We start from the raw sequence: 21,437 nt of genomic DNA on the forward strand, positions 1-21,437 counted from the left end.
GCTTCTTTTACTTGCACAATGTCGTCAAGATCCATCCATGTTGTTGCGAATGGCAAGATTTCATTCTTTTTTTAAATGGCTGAATGATTATTATGTATGGGCCAGTGTTTTCCAATTCTTATTTGCTAATAGTGATTTTTCTTCCCTCTTTTAATGACTAGGTTTTGATGGTACTTTATTTGACTACTTTAATGGTTATGAAGATTTAAAAAATAAGAAAGTTAGATTTGTTGGACAAGCTAAACAGAGGATACAAGAAGATTATCTTCGAATTTTAAGGTATTTCAGGTAAGGCCTTTCTATAAATTATAATAATACAGTTTTGAATATTATTTTTACCAAAGTGCGGTTCTCTCTCATCATGGGAAATGCGCAGCAGCCCCGTGCACCGTGGCGCCACCTCACGTCTCTGTCTCCAAGAGACAGGGTACTGTGACTTTGAGACGCCTCATCTTTGCGTTCTCCAGATCATTTATTCACTCCTTTCTGTGGTGATCTTTAATGCAGTTTTAAGTCTTATTTTCTGCACCAGTCATTCATCACACGGGTATTTGAGTGCTTATTACTGTCCTAGGTGCTTTGAACCTGGAGTAACGAGTGGCAGTGTGCCTTCATGTGGCTTACAGTTCTAGGTGGTCATGGGAAATGTGTTAGATGAATCTGGAAGGTGTGTAATGCACCTGGATGGTTTTGTGGGTAGCAGTCTTCAATGTTGAACTATAACAGGCAAACCATTGTAACTGGCTAATTTGTATCTATTAATAGTTAATTTTTTACAGCTTGGGATAATGCTCAGAATATTCTTTGACAGACTTTACGTTTTGTCAATAACTGCTATTCCTTTAGACTTAAGTGTTTGCAAACAGTCTCTCTTTACAAATCATAGGACATGGACTAAGGTACAGTCATTTAATTAGATCACTATAGCAATACATTATTACCAAATTCAGACTGAAATTGAAGAAGGTAGGGAAAACCACTAGACCATTCAGGTATGACCTAAATCAAATCCCTTATGATTATACAGTGTAAGTGAGAAATAGATTTAAGGGCCTAGATCTGATAGATAGAGTGCCTGATGAACTATGGATGGAGGTTCGTGACATTGTACAGGAGACAGGGATCAAGACCATTCCCATGGAAAAGAAATGCAAAAAAGCAAAATGGCTGTCTGGGAAGGACTTACAAATAGCTGTGAAAAGAAGAGAAGCGAAAAGCAAAGGAGCAAAGGAAAGATGTAAGCATCTGAATGCAGAGTTCCATAGACTAGCAAGAAGAGATAAGAAAGCCTTCCTTAGCGATCAATGCAAAGAAATAGAGGAAAACAACAGAATGGGAAAGACTAGAGATCTCCAAGAAAATTAGAGATACCAAGGGAACATTTCATGCAAAGATGGGCTCGATAAAGGATAGAAATGGTATGGACCTAAGAGAAGCAGAAGATATTAAGAAGAGGTGGCAAGAATACACAGAAGAACTGTACAAAAAAGATCTTCATGACCTAGATAATCACGATGGTGTGATCACTCACCTAGAGCCAGACATCCTGGAATGTGAAGTCAAGTGGGCCTTAGGAAGCATCACTACGAACAAAGCTAGTGGAGGTGATGGAATGCCAGTTGAGTTATTTCAAATCCTGAAAGATGCTGTGAAAGTGCTGCACTCAATATGCCAGCAAATTTGGAATGGCCACAGGACTGGAAAAGGTCAGTTTTCATTCCAATCCCAAAGAAAGGCAATGCTAAAGAATGCTCAGACTACTGCACAGTTGCACTCATCTCACATGCTAGTAAAGTAATGCTCAAAATTCTCCAAGCCAGGCTTCAGCAATACGTGAACTGTGAATTTCCTGATGTTCAAGCTAGTTTTAGAAAAGGCAGAGGAACCAGAGATCAAATTGCCAACATCCGCTGGATCATGGAAAAAGCAAGAGAGTTCCAGAAAAACATCTATTTCTGCTTTATTGACTATGCCAAAGCCTTTGACTGTGTGGATCACAATCAACTGTGGAAAATTCTGAAAGAGATGGGAATACCAGACCACCTGACCTGCCTCTTGAGAAACCTATATGCAGGTCAGGAAGCAACAGTTAGAACTGGACATGGAACAACAGACTGGTTCCAGATAGGAAAAGGAGTATGTCAAGGCTGTATATTGTCACTCTGCTTATTTAACTTCTGTGCAGAGTACATCATGAGAAACGCTGCACTGGAAGAAACACAAGCTGGAATCAAGATTGCCAGGAGAAATATCAATAACGTCAGATATGCAGATGACACCACCCTTATGGCAGAAAGTGAAGAGGAACTCAAAAGCCTCTTGATGAAAGTGAAAGAGGAGAGTGAAAAAGTTGGCTTAAAGCTCAGCATTCAGAAAACGATGATCACGGCATCCAGTCCCATCACTTCATGGGAAATGGATGGGGAAACAGTGTCAGACTTTATGTTTTTGGGCTCCAAAATCACTGCAGATGGTGACTGCAACCATGAAATTAAAAGACGCTTACTCCTTGGAAGGAAAGTTATGACCAACCTAGATAGCGTATTCAAAAGCAGAGACATTACTTTGCCAACAAAGGTCCATCTAGTCAAGACTATAGTTTTTTCCTATGGTCATGTATGGATGTGAGAGTTGGACTGTGAAGAAGGCTGAGCGCCGAAGAATTGATGCTTTTGAACTGTGGTGTTGGAGAAGACTCTTGAGAGTCCCTTGGACTGCAAGGAGATCCAACCAGTCCATTCTGAAGGAAATCAGCCCTGGGTTTCTTTGGAGGGAATGATGCTGAAGCTGAAACTCCAGTACTTTGGTCACCTCATGCGAAGAGTTGACTCATTGGAAAAGACTTTGATGCTGGAAGGGATTGGGGGCAGGAGGAGAAGGGGACGACAGAGGATGAGATGGCTGGATGGCATCACTGACTCGATGGACGTGAGTCTGAGTGAACTCTGGGGGTTGGTGATGGACAGGGAGGCCTGGTGTGCTGGGATTCATGGGGTCGCAAAGAGTCGGACACGACTGAGCGACTGAACCGAACTGAGCAATGCATTGTGAAGAAATGAGTGGTAAAAGCAGGTATACTTTAATGCTTCCAAGAGTCCATGAAATACACTCCCATGTCTGCAATGAGATGTGTTTCATGTGAAACTCTTAATTGAAAGCATTGATGTGTACAGACAGGCAACCTTTGAGGAAGCAAGACTACTCCATGACGATATCTTGGACCTGTTTTAGAGCCTGCCCAAGACTGCTCTGGTTTATGCGTCCACTGTCAGTACCAATCAATAGACCTTCATTGAAGGCCAAACTTACACTTTTTGGAGCTCAGGTTTTCTGAGCTGAGAAAAAAAGAGAAGGTAGATGAGCAGATGATTTCTAAGGTCCCTCCTAGACCTCACTAGTAGCATCAGGAAAATGAAGAGCGCAGTTTTCTGGTGAAATGCCAGCATGAAGGCAGTGCTTCTGGACATGTTTACTTTGTAGGTTTTACGGGAAAATTGTTGACACACCTGGTGACCATGATCCTGAGACTTTGGAAGCAATTGCAGAAAATGCAAAAGGCTTGGCAGGAGTATCAGGAGAGCGGATCTGGGTGGAACTGAAAAAAATACTTACTGGTAACCACGTGAACCATCTGATTCATCTCATCTATGAACTCGATGTGGCTCCTTACATAGGTGAGTCCCAACTTGTAAAACGTTTGCATTTTTGGCAATGAAACATATCTCGTTTAAAATTTCATAAGGAAAAAAAGTGAATGTAGTTAATTCCAAAAGGAAAAATGGACTACTTTAAAATATGGTAGACTCTGAGCCAGGAGTGGCCAGGAGGAGGAGTTTTTCCAGGCAGGGGACAGCACAAGGGCAGCATGTGAGGGTGGACAAAGGGGCCTCTGGAGTCGGTCCACCAGGGCTTTGAGTGCAGCTTCACCACGTTATCAGCTTTGTAACTTGGGTTATTTCCTGTTTGCAAATCTAAAAAAGGGATATGAAAATAATAGCAGCTGTCTAATGGAAGAGCTGAGAGCTTCAGGGAGTTAACACATGCAGAGCACGGAGAAGGCGGGCCTTACACAGACAGTTCAGTAGGTGTCAGAATACTACTCAGAGCCACAGTGCTGGTTTGAGATGTGGGAGGGGAGAGCAGTAGTGGGCAGCGGTTCACCTGTAAGACTGCACCAGCAGTGGATCCTGGTACCAGGACATTTCTGAATATGAGGACACAGTGTGCTTAAGATGGGAGCTTTTAAAATGTATCTAAAAATGGGTGGAAAATGCTTTTGTCCCTACAGGCTTACCTGCTAATGCAAGTTTAGAAGAATTTAACAAAGTCAGTAAAAATGTGGAAGGTTTTTCACCAAAGCCAATGACTCTCTTGACCTCACTGTTCAAAGTACAGGATGATGTCACGAAATTGGATCTGAGGTTGAAGATTTCAAAAGAAGAGAAGAATCTGGGTTTATTTATTGTTAAAAATAGGAAAGATTTAATTAAGGCAGTAGATAGTTCAGAACCACTGAAACCCTATCAAGACTTCATCATAGACGTAAGTATTTTCACAGCTTGGTTAGAGTATAGATCATCTCCACTAATTGCAACCAATTCATTAATACTAGGACCCACTGTGTATTATGTGAATTTCCTTTATTTTAAATGAAAATTTGCACATTGCATTTATTTAAATGTCAGCATAAGATCATTGCAAGTGTGGTGATGTTTGGTTTTGGCCCTCAGTCTAGAGAAGCTGATGCGACGGCTCGTGTGTGTGAGCTTCTCAAGTACCAAGGCGAGCATGGTCTTCTGAAGCAGATGCAGCAGTGGTCCATTCCCCCGTTTCCTGTAAGTGGCCATGACATCAGGAAAGTGGGCATTTCTTCCGGAAAAGAAATTGGGGTGCTCTTACAGCAGTTGCGAGAACAGTGGAAGAAAAGTGGTTACCAACTGGAAAAAGATGAACTACTGAGTTACATAAAGAAGACCTAAAGTTGACAAGAGCTGACTACTAAAAAGCAGGAAATTTTTGGTAAGACTAGTTTTCTTTCCCGTCCCTCTTAGTGAGATTTAAGAGACTCGAATATATAGCAGAATGAAAGCCAGCTTTCTCTTCAGAAGAATAAAGGTCCTATTTTATGAAAACTGTATTTCAGGCACTAAAGTCAAGTCTACTTCCTCTTAATCTGATTTGTCTCTGAAGCTTGTAATTCTCTTGGAATAGTCCTACTGAGAAAAGTAGAGTTGGCGCCTCTCAATCTGTCTAGGGTTTTTAAGGAGGATTTTTGGTTGGTTTTGTTGCATGTGGCAGTGCTGAGATTGTTCCTAAGAAGTGCCAAGTGTCTTGAAAAACACGTTTCTTTGTATTTGCAATTGAAATAACTGGGTTAATTTTGTACAAGGATTGTCTATGGTGTCAGTTTTTTTCTGAATTCCAGAATAAACTTGTGTTTGAATACAGCTGAAAATTTTGCATAAAATATAACATATACAGTTGAAGACTAGATGTGTCCCAAGTGGCTGGCGTTCCAATACCCAGGACGTGTTTGTAGGGAGCTAGTTTAGGGCATAGTTGATAGTTTTCTCTGTCAAAATGAAATTTCCCTAACTTCCTGGTAAGCTGAGAAAGCTTAGCTTAAGATTCTTGTGCCCATTATTTTAATAAACATTTCCTTTGATACTGGAACATGAATGTGGTCTCTGACATTATATATCAGGTGCCGTATATACTTAGTGCCGGCACTCCTGTCGCTTTAAAGTAAAAAAAGGTCATGGCCTACATATTTGCTCTGTAAAGATTTGAGCCTATGTGCTTTCAGTAGGTTAAGAGGTAAACAGCACGAAGTATTGTGTATTTCGGCTGCTGTACTGACATTTTATAACTCACTTTCCTTTCTGTGTAGCCAGTCAGAGCATCTTGGTGTGCTTTGGGCAAATAGCACTTTTGGACTTGATAACACAAAAAAGCACATTTCTGTTAAAACCCAGATAAGAGGAAGTGTGACACTCACTCAGTGTAATGGGGGCTTATGCTGCGAGAAAGGGAGCCTCAGAAACACCTGCACACAGGTCAGTAACTGAATGCTTATGAAGTAACGCTTAAGATATGTAAGTACTAGTAAGATATGTATTGGTGCAACATTTTACAATTCCTACTGTTCTACATAGGACGTATGCAGATTGAGCTATTAGAGGTCTGGTTTTGTCAGGTTAAAAGACCTCAGATTAGTATTATATGCCTATTTTATATACCAGAATCTTTTATCTGCAAGAGTCAGTAAACACTACAGAACATTCTGAGCTTACACTCTTCCAGGGTAAATGTAAAAGCAGTGTTTCCTTACTACAGCTGGGGTGGACATAGAGAGGTGCTGTGCTACCGAAAAAAACACTGTGGGATCCCTTTAGAGGAAGTTTTGGTTCAGTGTAAGACTACATGAACAAACCGTAAGGTAGTAATAGTAACGTCATAAAAACCCAAGGTTGTTGGTTGTAAAAAGGCAAAGAAAGGCATATTTTAAAGAATCAACAGCATTCTTAAAGTGGGTTTTCGTTTACTCTCTTTACATAAATATTCAACAAGATACTCAATTTAGGTTTCTAGTCTAGGCAGTCAAAACCATTGCATTTTTGGAAGAATAAAATATTGGTAAATTAAAATGTAAGAAACTTCAACAGTCCATTTTTGGCCACATACATTGTACCTAATTAGCTGAACTTTTCCCAGTGAAATATGTAAAGCAGTGGAGAAATATCAAAATGACACCAATGTGAAAGGATCCAATAAACCCCTTGAATGTGTAAGCAAAGAGGTAGGTGGCAAATCTGTCTAGAAGTTTATCTTAAAAATTATTTCTTACACTAAAGTATCTGCATCCGAGTAGATATTTTACATTATTTAAACAAACATGTTTAGCTTTGCTTTTATAGTTTCCTTACAGAGTTTCTCACTTTACATTGAACAAAATAGCCTATGAAATACATCATCGCCTCCAGCCTGTAGGAAGGAGAACGTGTTTTAGCATCCGTGCTCCACAGAGTCTAAGTTCAGATTCAACTTTGAAACAGAATAACCAAACACTGAGCAAATACACCAGATACTACTATTCACTAACAAACATGTTAGGAAAACTTTTATTTGGGGGCTCAAACTGCATATTATAACTCTTTATTTTCAAAATTTACAAATCAGTATCTCAGAAACTAAAGAAAAGGAACACAGCCCTTTTAACATTTACACATTTCCTCGCCTCTTTCAAAAAGGAACAGTACTAGAGCTTGGCACCCTCCCTTCTGGAACGTCTGCCCTTTGGAGCACTGATGCAAACACGCCATTCTGTTCCGTGTGTCAGGATCAAATAAATGATGAACTGCGTTAATTACAGCAATTGATAGGAATTTCAGATTTGTTTTGTGCAGAAAGCATGCTCACCAGTTTCACAGATGTCTTCATGTCCGCTCAGTGATAACACTACCAGGCATATCAAGAGTCCACAGGATAACAGCACCAAGCTCCTAAAGTAGGTATTCCTGAAAACCAAGTATTCTAGACTGCTTCTCATCCTCTTCAATAGAACATCTTAGTTTAAATCTTGAAATCCTGTTGTTCGACTAAGAAACTGCAACCTTCCATGTAATGTTGCTTTTACTTAGGTATGCATCAAAAGCAGTAATTTCCAAAGCAGATCTGGTGTTAGAATGCCAATGTGTTAAGTAACCTTATCCCTACTGTATTCGTTTATAAGCAGAGTATTACTTTGTCAGGGCTTATGTCATCTTCCGTATCTGGGATGGTGGGCAACAGAGCGGATCGAGTCAAACCCCAGAATTTTTGAGGTGACATGTCTTTTTTGGTGGCTGTAAATTTCCATCCAATATGGCTGGCACAGATCCTACACTGGGCAATTGTCCAGGCATACCTACGAGATTAAGGAAAGGTAAATCAGCTCAGGAACTGCATCTCTGTATCCCAGCCTATCACCTCAGAAACCTGTTAGAAAGACACATCTTTTCGTAGCCAAGTTCTAAGGATGGGGAAGAGAAAACTCAGAGCTTTGATTTATACAAGTTCCCTGAAACAGATCTCACAAAAAAGATTTTCTAATTTGTATCATCATGGTAATGCATTATAAAGTTGCTTCATTGTGCTCTTAAGCCATGCTTAAATTTTTTTCTCCAATGCCAAAGAAGAAAAAAACTATCTTATTAATACAGGTTTCTTTATACAAATTGCTGGTTGCCAGGAACACACTGTAAATTGTAGCAGCATTTTCCTAGTTGTTTTGCATTGAAGTCAAGTTAGGAAATAACAATCAACTGTAGAAATACACACTTCTTCTCTGAGTTAAAACTGGGGATGGAAGAAGTTAAGTGTTTCTCTCACATAAGATTTAAGAACTGCTTTTCTAAAAGAAGAATGGTTTTGCCACATAATTTAACAAAAATATAAGCCCTGGCATTAGAGGAAAAAAATCCCAAACAAACCAGAAGTCACCCAAACCATGTAATGAAACTTTTTTTTTTCAGGGATCCATATTTAGTAGTTCTGTTAACCAGTTAATTCTACTTTTAGTCCTTAAGAATGCTATCACATAAGATTGGCCAGTCCAAATGGCATGGTTCTAGGTCCAGAATAACAAATACAGCCACTAAGCCCTGCTCAGCTTGCCTCTTTCAAAATAAAAAGGCTGAGCCAGCGTTATTGGCTGAAGGGATCCCACAAGTTCTCAGGTAGTGTCGTAGGTCCCACAGTCATACTTTGAAGGTCAATAGGCTAAGCCAAAAAAACCAAAGCCTACAAACTAGAAGAAAAGCTGGATTCTGCAGGTTTTGTGTCTATCACTGCTTGGGTAACAGTCGCTAATTTTACAAATTATAAAATACAGATATACAGTGGACCCTTGACCAACACAAGGGGTAATCCACCTATTTTTTATAGTTGGTCCTTGTATCTGCAATTCATCTCTGCATCTAACAATTCAGCCAACACAGAAGCAGCCAGTATTGTAGTATTTTACTACTGAAACATCCCTGCATCTAAGAGGAAAGCGGAAGTGAGCGGTTCAAAACCATGCTGTTCAAGGGGTCTAGTTTTACTGGCTCATGAAACAGTTGATATTTCACTTTCCTGTCAGCTCATTCTGAAGGCGTGTGGATCAGCGGTATAGTTGATTTAAGAACTGCAGCAGCCACCTGACTACATTCAATGAGACTGTGCAAGAGTAACTTTTTCTAGCCACTCGTGAAATGAACATTTAAATAGCTATTTATTTCATTGCCTATTTCTGATGATAAATTCTAGCAACTCTCCTTAATACTCTTTTGAGCTTTACTGCTCAATTAAGGCACACACACAAACCCAACAGGGGACGCCACTGCATTACCCAGGAAACCAGCTGTGGTCTGTAGAAGGCCGGCCAATCAGGTTCAAGTTGGAAGCCTTATACACGGTAAGCGTCTCATGCACGTATCCGTGAGGGTTCACATAAGCTGCCATTGGCCCACATAAAGATAAACTAAAACAGAGAATCAGCAGAGTCAAGATGGGGGGAAAATCCTACAAAGTTCACCAAGAAACGAGGATGAAAGAGCTGTATAGTGCAGTTAAAACCAACCAGAGGCTGGCAGCCCAGTTTTATTTGGTGTATGTCTTCCCTTGTGGCTCAGCTGGTAAAGAACCCGCCTGCAATGCGGGAGACCTGTGTTCTATCCCTGGGTTGGGAAGATCCCCTGGAGAAGGGAAAGGCTACCCACTCCACTATTCTGGCCTGGAGAATCCCATGGACTGTATATGTATAGTCCACGGGGTCGCCAAGAGTCGGACACAACTGAGTGACTTTCACTGGTTTTCATGATGACAAAAAGGAAAGTAGTACTGGTTTTTTTAATCTTCTTCAAGATACACAATGTAATATACAGGGAGCTCAAGCTGCCCAAAAAGGGTGAGAGGGGAAGTCCAATAAAAGGTTCCATGGGGTCGTTCTTGGGCATCTGAGTACTGTGCAAACAGTACTGTGTATCACACAGCATCAGTACCTGTCCAGAAGCATGTCCTGTGAAACTCTGACCCTACGTGGTGAAACTGGTATCTGAGTGGAGCAGTGCATAGAACCCCGTAGGTACCGAGAAAGATACAGTTGATAGATTTTTAACAAGGTTGGGGTGATGGGGAGGTTTTCCTTCCCCAGGCTGGCTCACTGCTGTGAATAATCCCGCCCACAACCACTGCTGTTCTGGTACCCAGGCAGGAGCCCGCATTTCATTTGCTGAGTGTTTGTAATTTAATGGAGGGAAAACTATGGAGAACAGAAATACAGTCTAGGCTGTTGTTCTGTTAGTGCAGTTAGGAAAATGTACTCAGATGTGTACTAAAAATGTAATAAAGAGCTCACCTGAATATTTCATTTTTGGTTGTTATTTCTGTTTCTTGACATTGTTTACAGCAAAGTGACGTACACTAAAATATTTAAGAGAAAATTAGTGGGGGAAATGCTCCAAAGTGTTGATTACTTTAACTGTCATCTTAAAGATGGAACGAGGAAGACACAAGCTGACATATTCACTGAACTAATGACCCTCTAGGATACACAGAGGAATGCAAAACAATTTTTCTCTCTTATGATCGCAAATGAAATGTTTAAATAATCCTTTAAAATACTGTTAATGCAAACCACAATTTGACTACATGACTCAACACCTTACAGACAGCCTTGTAGGTCCCGACAATGCAACTCCCCCAACCCCAGAGCAACAGAATGTGAGCGTCCAGGCGTTCACTACTCACTTTATTCATAATGTCTAGTTCACAGCGAAGTCGTTGGATTGCACTACCGATTTTAAGGAGCTGAATTCGTAATACATCATCAATAGGAAGACAAGCAGCTACTCTGTAAGAAAAATCTTAGAGACAGGATAGGTTTTCTCAAACTTACGAAGCAGATACATATCAGATAACTTATGAATGCCATAACATCCTTTTCAAATAAACCCTTCCCAGAGAACACACTTCACACAGTTATAAACAATACCAACATGTATCAGCTCTCGTGTGTGTATATATCTTCTTAAGGACGTAACTTCTTTTCCCATACTTGTTTTTGTAAATGTCTTATACGTGAAATCAAACCCATGTTATTAAAAGTCACTTACTAAGAGACGAGAAAAATAGTTAATTGTACCTAATTGACAGCTATGTAAACACAACAGTAAGTCTTGGAACTAAGGTCACCTTTAAAGGCACCCTGAAGACCAAGGAAAGGAGTCTTTATACCCAGATAGCATTTCTGGATGCAAGCTATTTACTGCAACCTGAGCCTTTTATGTCTAAAATAGGAATGCTCAGAATTTAACTAAAAAATACTCATTTGTTTTCTCTGTAATTTATGAAAACAAATGCTTTTTCAGGATAATAAAGTTTTTGTTTCACTTAACAGAAAACTTACAAAACACTTTTAGTAAAACATCATGGGAAGAAAGCTGATTTTTCATACCTATTGGATTTGAAGGAAGAGAATCTTCTTTGAGATTTTCATCCCATTCGCGTAGCTGTTTCTTGATTCTATCCATTAAGGTTTCCTTGTTTGAAACAAGCCATAGTAAGGGTCACACACTTTCTACACTTCACTGTCAGCTTTTCAACTCAATAAATCTGACATATTAATAGCAATGTAAGTAGTTACTATCTAGTGAAGTTCCAGTATATACATGTCTGTTTTCTTACACAGAAATGATTGCACCCCGTGCTTAGCCCAGCACAAGGCTGGCTTTCCAGCCTCTGTCCCCTGGGTCTGGCTTCTCAAGGGCCTCTCTCCTTGCCCTCTCCAGGAAAAAGCTGCACTAGCAGCTGCTACCTACACACCTCACCTGGTGCGTGTTTACCACATCAGAGTGCTCACTGTCTTTTCGCAAGTGGATGTAAAAAATACTCTGGTCTATTACATACTTCTAATGCCTCTTAAGCTGCTGAAGAGCAGAGTGAACCATTCCCTTCGGTGTTGCCCATGTGCTAAGTGCTCACAACCTACCAGTTCAGTAAGCCCAGAGCTCCAGCTCCTACATTCTATGAACTATCCCGACAGTATCTTACTGAATTTTTCAAGCTGTCATGATGCCTAATATAAAAAATTTGAACTGCAAAAGCACTGTTGTATACATCAATTAGTACCCTAAAAGCAGGAAACAGAAGTGGACATACCTGTTTATAAGAGAACTAAAACACTGTTAAGGGTTCTGTTTTTCTAAATGTAACTGTAACTTGACAACAAAATTTTAACTGCTTAATACACCCAAAGCTGCCACAGCATCTTGTCCTGAAGTCATAAGCCACTATCCACGGACAGAAAACTGAAGGTCTATTTGTTAGAAGTCAGGTCTGTCCGGCAGTATGACTGCTGCCTTTCCCCTTGAATGAATGGCACTTATTCCGTCTAATGACCCTCACGACATGGCTTCTCCTGGAAGCAAAACTTTCAGTGTAAGTTACTTACAGCATCATATAAGGAATACAGCCAGCGAGGCCAGGAAGTCAAATTTGCACAATGAAACTTTCTCTGAAAAGAAAACAAAAGTCACTTAAACACCATAGAATCAAGATCTTAGGGTAGAAGGAACCACATTTAAAAACTGATCTTGGCCCACAAAGACATTCTAATTTCAAAAAAGATGAAAAAGTTTGCAGAGAATCCCATAAGAGATGACTATATTTGACAAAGATGTTTTTACTTAATTCCTGTAAAACTTCAGTAACTGATGGCAAGACTCAATAAGTAAGATATTAGTCCTCAGAGTATATATTCAATGTGATACCAATGAATTGGAATTCAGAAGCAGTTTAAAGTTCATCTGAAAGAACAGATGTGTAAAAGCAACCAAGAAAATCTGGAAAGAGAAGTGTTACACAGAACAAAGACGCACTGCAGCAGTGCTGGGAAGAGCAACAGGCTGGAAACAGCCCAGCCAGCTATCAACGGCAGTTCAGTGTGATATGCTTACACTAGAGAGGTGCTACACCTGACCCAAAAAAGCACAGAATATAAAGAATGATCACACTTCTCTATACACAGAACAAAGCCTGCACATCTACAGACATGTTGACTGTGTACAGAAGCCATTCACTGACGGAGGGCAGCACACGACGGTGGGGAAGGGGCGCTGTGCCTGCAAGACCAGATGGCGGCTTAGTGACCACGGGAGTCGCTTGCTGCGTTAGGGCCTAGCACAGTCAGCAATGTAAACGATGAAAATAACTTACCTGAGTAATCGAAACACTACAAGTTTTTGTTTCCTCATTTATCAAATCCTACTTGCTTGTAAGAACTGGAATGGAATGGTGAGCTTTTTCTAGATTCTGAGGCTTGCGAGCTCCTAATGGAAGATACACAACCACAAGTTCACAGTGTATGCCGGGAAACCAATCCTCTGCTCGAGGAAGTCTCTGCCTACGCTACACACAGCCTACCATTTCAAGACGTCTCTTTCGTACATAAATACTACTGCTCTCACTGCTACTCTTATTATTACTCTGGAACAAGACAAAAACAGACTCTAATGTTCCCATGGATAAGGTAATAAGCAATAGTAGCCACACAAATCTTGAAAAGAGAAAAGCTGTGATGGCGTTAGTGGTCATATTTTTACTTAGAAAATACAAACTGTCAACAGTTACATAACAGCATCCTGCTGGGGCATAAACAGACTGATCACAGAGCAGAAGAAAAAGTAAAACACATGAATCCGGGCTATAAGGCAGCACAGGTGTGCTGAGTGAACATGGGGGCCTTTCAGAAAACGGCAGAAGGACACTGTGCAGCTACCTGGACGGGTGCTGGAGTCATACTGAGAGAAACACACGGATTGAAGCTTACACTCTGACGTCAGTAAGAAAAAATGAAGTCAAAAGGAAAAGACGACACGTTTCTTTGATGAAGATTCCTTCACACAGGGAGGTATCGCTAGCTATGATTCAGAATACAGAAGTATTAAAAAAAAATTCAACTATATAACCACTAAAATAGAGTTAAAAGACAAATATGACAAAACTATGTTATGTTTGAAACTAACTGCAGATAAAGGGATAAGCTTCCTTTACACACAGATAAGTGTGTAAAGAATTAGCAATAAACAGAGTGCGGGTGGAGACAATTCGAATTAAAGGAAATAAGACATGCTCTTAAACACAACACGTCACACGTCATTCACATTCAGAGAAATTCAAGTTAAACCTTCAACAAGCTCCTGTATTTCACTTAACCAGATTAGCAAAAATTAAGCTGGATACTACACAGCCTTAGTGAAACACTTGAGTACAGACTGGAACAATCTCAAGTAAGAAACTTTGAAAATACTTGTCAACATTACAAATGCAGTTGCCCTGACATCCAGTAATCTCACTTCTCAAATACTGGCCTATATGAAAGGTCATACATAACTGAGTCCAGTAACGTCATTAATACAGAGAATACTGTGCAGATTTCAAAATAAGAACTGCTCTGAAAACTAGAGACAGAAGAATCTCCTGCACTCTTAAAACAAGATGCAGGACAGCATGGATCCTCCTACATAAGAAACAGGAAAGAAGATTTATCTGTGTTTTACACAAACTCTGGAAGAAGACTGAGAAGCTAACCTGTGAGCTGCTGTTTGTGGGTCCCGCCCTTGAGTTACGCTCAGTTCTTCCCTGCTCCGTATGAGAAGCAGGAGCTTATGAATTTAGCGGAGACCAGAAAGCTGAGCTTCAGTCACTTTCTTATCTCGTCTCCACATTTACTTTTTTGTACTTCGTACTCTTTTCTCAGGAACGTGCGAGGGCTTTATAAATGAGCAAACAGTGTGGGCAAGAAGGCAGTGTCCTTAGAAACATATACACTGTATTCTAAGTAGGCTGAAACAACACTTTCCTCGTTTTGAGAGAATTTCACTATAGTAAACAGTGAAGAGAAAAAGACACTGTGAGAAGAGGGAATAAAGAAACAGAGTTTAAAGATCAAATCACTGAATGAGAAAGGTTTCCAGATATAAGTGGGTTTGGAAGAGCACTGCCTGATTATACTAGCCTAACTTCTCAATCCTTAGGGACAGTGTTCCCTTGTCAGAATGGAAGAGAACCGAAGCGTAAATACTTTTCTCATTTCAACTGTTTTGTTTTCAATGGCAAATGTTGAGAGGTTACGTACACAGTTTCAAGGTCAACTGAATACACTTCAGGAAGACTCCACTCCACTCCTAGATCCTTTAAGTATCATTTTCTGGTGGAAAAGTGGGTGGCAACCCGATTAGAGTAAGTTATTTAAGAATCAACTAAGCTTCTCCCAGTTCTGGCCTCGTGAACCGCTTCTCAGACGCAAAGACGCAAGAGGCCCTGCCAGGGCCGTGGCAGGCGCAGCGGTCAGATGTGAGTGAACTCCACACGGAGGGCTGACCCGAGCCCCAGGTCGGCCTGAAGACAAGCGCTGTGACAAGTCAGCGTCCGCTACAGGTACAGCAGAACAACCCCTGAGGCGGGTCCAGGGCCCCTGGAGTCGCCCCCAGTGCCTCCGCCAGCCCTTCCCTGCACTCCCCACCAGGCTGGCATGCTGGCAGGATGGCTCCCAGTGGGCTCTCTAAAGTGAGGCAGAGTCTGCAGGACGCCTGGAGTCCAAAATAGAGCGGCTGCTGTTTTTTCTTGGCCTAGTGATCTAGATCCAAATTTCAGAACCTAAGAAACTACCCAAAGTGTAAGCAACAGAACGATCAGAAAAAACACACAGGTGAAGGCATCTGTAGCTCTGAACACCTTTTATATCTCGCTCATTCCTCAGCACCTTCTGTTTAATCCTCGGCAGTTCTGAACATGAAGAAAACTGAGGGCCAGTGTTTGAGAATCCACAATTACTGGAGAAATAAGACAACAGGCAGGTCAGAGGATCTGGCTCCTAATGCCTGACGGCCCGGCTGCAGAGGCCTATGTCTGAATTCAACACAAACAAGCTGAGGTGCTTTGGCCACAGAACAGGAAGGAGTTAATCAGTAATTCACACAAAAGATTTTTCACAAGTTCTGTTTGTCTAACCCAAGTTCAGGTTTAAAATGTCAAGATCCTACAGAGAAAACACAGAACTAGTTGTCCAGAGCACTTAAGTCAGGAATTAACTCCACAGACTCTCACTCTATCCTCAGAACTGTGCCAAGAAGTAACTTAGGATTTTTAAATGGTTAGGAATTTTTAACAAAAAAATCTTGTTGTGGAAGAACTATTATATAAATAAAATACCTAATACCTCCTGGAAAACATCCAATGATTGAAACCCACAGCTATCTAAATCCTGAGAGACGATGTAATCCTGACACGGTGACCTCGCCATAGAGCATCTCAGCACCACCCAGCGCCGACACACTGCTGGGACTAAATGAGTAAGAGAAAAACCTCCCACTGCGCTACTGGTCAAATAAACATGATTTAAAGTGTATGTAAAGCATCTGTATTGGGGACATCCCTGGTGGTCCAGAGTACAACTGTACTCCCAATGCAGGGGGCCCAGGTTCGAGCCATTGTCGGGAACTTAGATCCCTCACGCTGCAACTAAAGATCCTGCGCATGGCAATGAAAGATCCTGCACGCCACGATTAAGACCCAGTACAGCTAACAAAATAGAAAATTAGATTAAAAAAAAAAGCATCCGTATCAAGTCTGAAAACAAAAGTATTGCACAGCTATACAAAGTTACTGTGAACTTAAGCTGTTTGCTCTTTAGTCGCTAAGTCACGTCAGACTCTGTGACCCTCACGGACTGTAGCCCGCCAGGCTCCTCTGTCCATGGGATTTTCCAGGCAAGAATACTGGAGTGGGTTGCCATTTCCCCTCTAGAGGAGTCTCTCCAACCCCGGGTTTGAACCCTCATCCCCTGCATCTACTTCTGCTTTACTGACTACGCCAAAGTCTTTGACAGTGTGGATCACAACAAACTGTGGAAAATTCTTCAGAGATGGGATACCTTACTTGCCTCCTAAGAAATCTATAGGCAGGTCAAGAAGCAACAGTTAGAACTGGACATGGAACAACAGACTGGTTCCAAATTGGGAAAGGAGTACATCAAGGCTGTTTATTGTCACCCTGCTTATTTAACTTACATGCAGAGTACATCATGAGAAACGCTGGGCTGGAAGAAGCACAAGCTGGAATCAAGACTGCCGGCAGAAATATCAATAACCTCAGATATGCAGATGACACCACCCTTACAGCAGAAAGCGAAGAGGAACTGAAGATCTCGATGAAAGTGAAAGAGGAGAGTAGAAAAGCTGGCTTGAAACTCAACATTCAAAAAACAAAGATCATGGCATCTAGTCCCATCACTTCATGGCAAATAGATGGGGAAACAATGGAAACAGTGACAGACTTTATTTCATTGAACTCCAAAATCACTGCAGATGGTGACTGCAGTCATGAAGTTAAAAGATGCTTACTCCTTAGAAGAAAAGCTATGACCAACCTAGACAGCATATTAAAAAGCAGAGACATTACTTTGCCAACAAAGGTCCATCTAGTCAAAGCTATAGTTTTTCCAGTAGTCATGAATGGATGTGAGAGTTGGACTATAAAGAAAGCTAAGCACGAAAGAACTGATGCTTTTGAACTGTGGTGTTGGAGAAGATTCTTGAGAGTCCCTTGGACTCCAAGGAGATCCAACCAGTCAATCCTAAAAGAAATCGGTCCTAAATATTCATTGGAAGGACTGATGCTGAAGCTGAAACTCCAATACTTTGGCAACCTAATACGAAAATCTGACTCATTTGAAAAGACCCTGATGCTGGAAAAGATTGAAGGCAGGAGGGGAAGGGGACGACAGAGGATGAGATGGTTGGATAGCATCACCGACTCAATGGACATGAGTTTGAGCAAGCTCCTTAAACTGGTGATGGACAGGGAAGCCTGATGTGCTGCAGTCCATGTGGTCGCAAAGAGTCGGACACGACTGAGCGGTTAACTGAACTCCTGCACTGGAAGGCAGATTCTTTACCGCTGAGCTATTACTTCAAATTAGGACCCTAGGATAATCTACATCAAAATTAAAACCGTCGATACTCGACGAAGAGTAAAGGATGATTAGTACAGGATTCTTCAGGTTACTATAGAAACTGTCTTTCTGTATTTTTAAAAGACATATCTCAGAAAGTAATTTTAAATTTAGACAATAGAAATTTTTTTCCTTTAGGGAGAAACCATAAATATTAGGTATTTTATACTCACAACTGATACATCTCACAGATAAGTACAAACAAGTTTCACTGGTATTTGTCCTACGAGAATGATCTAGTCAAAAGGATATACTCAGGAATTAAGGCCCTAGAGGCAATACTTTTAAAGAGCGCCTAGTCCCAAGCCAGTTTTGGTGATGTCCATACTGTTGCACAAAAACAGCTTCCTTTCAGAAGCCCACAAGGAGGAAGCAACTGCCACTGTGTCCTCTCCCACACTCTCTCCCCAAGTCTAGGTGCTTATGACTCAAGAGCCATGCGCCTCCTGTGACCAGTCTAGTAAGCGTTTCCTGCAGCATTTAGAGCCATAGCGAAGTAATTCATAACTTACAGGCATAATAGCTGGAATACCTCACAGTATTGTAACATTTTACTTGATTTTGCAAACTGCTCTTACATAACAGCTGCCTATGAAATTTTAGAAACTCCGGCTATGAACAAATGCCAACTATAGTATTGCTCAGATGATGTCTGGGGAAGGAATCATGAGAGCTGTTGGTGTTTCTTTCTTTAAACAAGAAAAAAGCAACCTGTCTTTGCTTTTTGAACATGCATAAAAAAAATCAGTGTCTCACCTTCTGGTATTTCTGCCACCATTTATATGAACACTGGTCTTCCCATGAGACAGGTTTTGAAGGAAATATCCGGCACTTATTGAGGGATTCTAATTGAACTGCAGACATGGTCGAAGGCAGCACACACTCGGGAAGAATCTGCACCTTCGCCTGCTGGATTCTACAATACAGAGAACCAGGCGCGGTGTTCATTAAAATAAAGAGAACCAGGCGCGGTGTTCATGTTTAGGATAAACCAACTCTAATCACTACGTTTCTAACCATTATGGACAGCTTCAAGTACTAAGATTTTCAAGGTTTTCTTTTTTAAACATATTCATCAAATCCTGAAATTAAGATACAAGAAATTTTCAAAAAATATTGTATTTCATAAATCACACCAAAGTTAAAACCAAAGGTAACCAAAGATTTTTCTATCTCACTGTGGAATGGAAAATGCTATTTCTACATTTCAGACAAAGCCTGTAAATGAAATCAAGTTAAAAAATCAGTATACCACCAACCCCTGATATGCTGATACTTCTATAAAAATTTCTCATTCTTGGACACCCCATCCATCCCCTCCCCTCCCCTCACTTCTTTATGTTGCCTGACTCTTACATCTATCCCTTCTCACGAATCACCTATCCTAAGAAGTAGGTAGGTAAAGGAAGAGAAAATCAAGAACCCTTTTACATGGATAAGACTTGTAAAAGGGATAACCCTTTTACATGGAGAACTATATGTAGCCTTATTTCTCTGTGCGTTCCTTTTCTCATTCCTAAACATTTACCCTGAATATGCAAAGAATCAAAATCCATATTATCTTTAAAAATTATTTCTGCTCATATAGTAAAGTCAACATTCAACAATGCTACTTGAGAATATCATAATTGCAAGTTTCTTCTCATGAATTAACACCAAAAAGGCTGTACGTCCAAGCCACTGTCTTATGAGGCACTGAAAGAATTATCTCCTATTGTAACTTTTCAAATGCAGAAAGTATCAACAATCCAAATGCTGGAACAAAAAACACTATCAGTCGGAAGAAGTCAAATATATTACAAGTCTCTGCTTCACTATTATCCGTGTTCAGGAGGTCTAAAGTGGTCTTTCATTGTGACCACTGTCTCAATCCACAAAAACTTACGACACTTTAATACTTCTTCTGATTTATTAAATGAAAATAGCTAAACGTGTCTGAAAATATGTAGGTTTACTGTCATGATAATATTAGACACACTCCACTCACTTCATTTCTTTCTTGCAAGCTCAAATTTAAGTCTACATGACTTTGGAAAATGGTAACATAAATCTGACTATGTTCAAATGTTCTTACGTTATCAGAGTTCATTAAAAACAAAAACAACTAAATAATCATGTTTTCCTCACCTAATTCTTAAGATTTTATTATGATACAAACATTAATGCTACAGAAACATCAGCTTAGAGATCGTTTTAATAATTAGTGTACACAGGCTGTGTAAATCGCCTCAAAGGGTGAACACTGCCCTGTCTTCCTCTGTGAGGCACCCCCAGGGTCTGCTGCACACACGGCTGCTGCTTCTCCCAGCAGCTGGGTTTTGGTTTTAACATAAACTAGTTTTGTTTCTTCCCAACCTGTTTGTGGCAGCTGTTGTGGCAGTTATTATAGCTACCTAATCTATATAAATATTTTTGAAGTAGAAGGAGCTCTATACAAAATGTTGCTCAAGTATAGCTGATTTACAGTGTTGTGTGCATCTCTGGTCTACAGCAAAGTGATTCAGTTGTATATGTATGTACGTTCTTTTTCATGTTCTTTTCCATTATGGTTTATGACAGGTTATTGAATATAGTTCCCTGGGCTATATAGTAGAGCCCTGTTGTTCTGTAACTTATGTAAATACTTTGGCAACCGGGAAAATAATTACAAAATTAAAACTGCTTTAATGAAACACTAGCTTGAGACCAAAAAAGGCTTTCAAATCAGGTTCGGACAATTCTAATAGGGAGAAAAGTGTATGAATCTGGAAGGTTTCTGTGCTCATCAAAGCCCTTGTGAGTATCTTCGGAATCTCTAAAGAAAAACTACAGGTATGCACTGCAGATAGATGACGCGGTGAAAGCAACTGATGCAAGACAGACTGTCAGCTCTATCTGCAGACCCAACATAAAGACAGTACCTGTCTTACCATCAGTGTAAAACAAATGAAGGGGCTTTTACATATTTTAAGTTAAAATGTTTAGGATATATATATATGTATTTTTATGAGTTCTAGTTTTAATCACCTTTTTGACTAAAAATTACTCACCTCAATTATGGTAAGTACAAGGGCTTCTTTTGAAATTACAAATAGAGTATTAATCTCCCCTTCCTCTCTACATGTAAGAAATATTCAGGAATTTCTAAAACAGTCCTACAGAGATGCAATGATACATTTCTACTTTTTTATTCACTTTTCAAAAAAAAAATTCGATCTGTTCAGAAGATGTCAAAGAAATACAGACACGACGTGGAAGGGTCCGCAGGCAGCAGCACGCCTGTATACGTGACGAGTCTTGATAAGACAGATCACTACCGTCTGGTCCTGCATTACAGACACAAGGAAACCGGCCTGAGCTGCAGATGTGCAAGGGAGGGATTCTGGTTTGGTGGGAAGAGCACTGGTTTGGAAGTCCGGGGCCT

The 21,437-nt window shown here is 40.5% G+C and overlaps 2 protein-coding genes across 5 annotated transcripts in view; one reads left to right on the plus strand and one right to left on the minus strand.

Moving 5' to 3' along the window:
• The window catches only part of TRNT1 (tRNA nucleotidyl transferase 1), a 23,665-nt gene extending 18,218 nt beyond the window's left edge, over positions 1-5,447 (plus strand). For 3 of the 4 annotated variants that reach the window (XM_027523437.1, XM_027523434.1, XM_027523436.1), the window contains exons 5-8: positions 162-288; positions 3,481-3,674; positions 4,289-4,542; positions 4,731-5,447. In XM_027523437.1, the coding sequence (XP_027379238.1) occupies positions 162-288; positions 3,481-3,674; positions 4,289-4,542; positions 4,731-4,979 (824 nt within the window). In that variant the 3' untranslated portion in view covers positions 4,980-5,447. The remainder of the gene's footprint in view (positions 1-161; positions 289-3,480; positions 3,675-4,288; positions 4,543-4,730) is intronic. The other variant, XM_027523435.1, reaches the window with a different exon arrangement.
• The window catches only part of CRBN (cereblon), a 24,365-nt gene continuing 7,551 nt past the window's right edge, over positions 4,624-21,437 (minus strand). Inside the window, exons 5-11 of the mRNA XM_027523438.1 lie at positions 18,791-18,950; positions 12,473-12,535; positions 11,477-11,561; positions 10,771-10,886; positions 10,379-10,443; positions 9,371-9,502; positions 4,624-7,906 (exon numbers count right to left, since the gene is read on the minus strand). Coding sequence (XP_027379239.1) covers positions 7,726-7,906; positions 9,371-9,502; positions 10,379-10,443; positions 10,771-10,886; positions 11,477-11,561; positions 12,473-12,535; positions 18,791-18,950 — 802 coding nt within the window. The 3' untranslated portion in view covers positions 4,624-7,725. The remainder of the gene's footprint in view (positions 7,907-9,370; positions 9,503-10,378; positions 10,444-10,770; positions 10,887-11,476; positions 11,562-12,472; positions 12,536-18,790; positions 18,951-21,437) is intronic.

This window comes from Bos indicus x Bos taurus, chromosome 22 (genome assembly GCF_003369695.1).
Source record: "Bos indicus x Bos taurus breed Angus x Brahman F1 hybrid chromosome 22, Bos_hybrid_MaternalHap_v2.0, whole genome shotgun sequence".
Taxonomy (NCBI): Eukaryota; Metazoa; Chordata; class Mammalia; order Artiodactyla; family Bovidae; genus Bos; species Bos indicus x Bos taurus.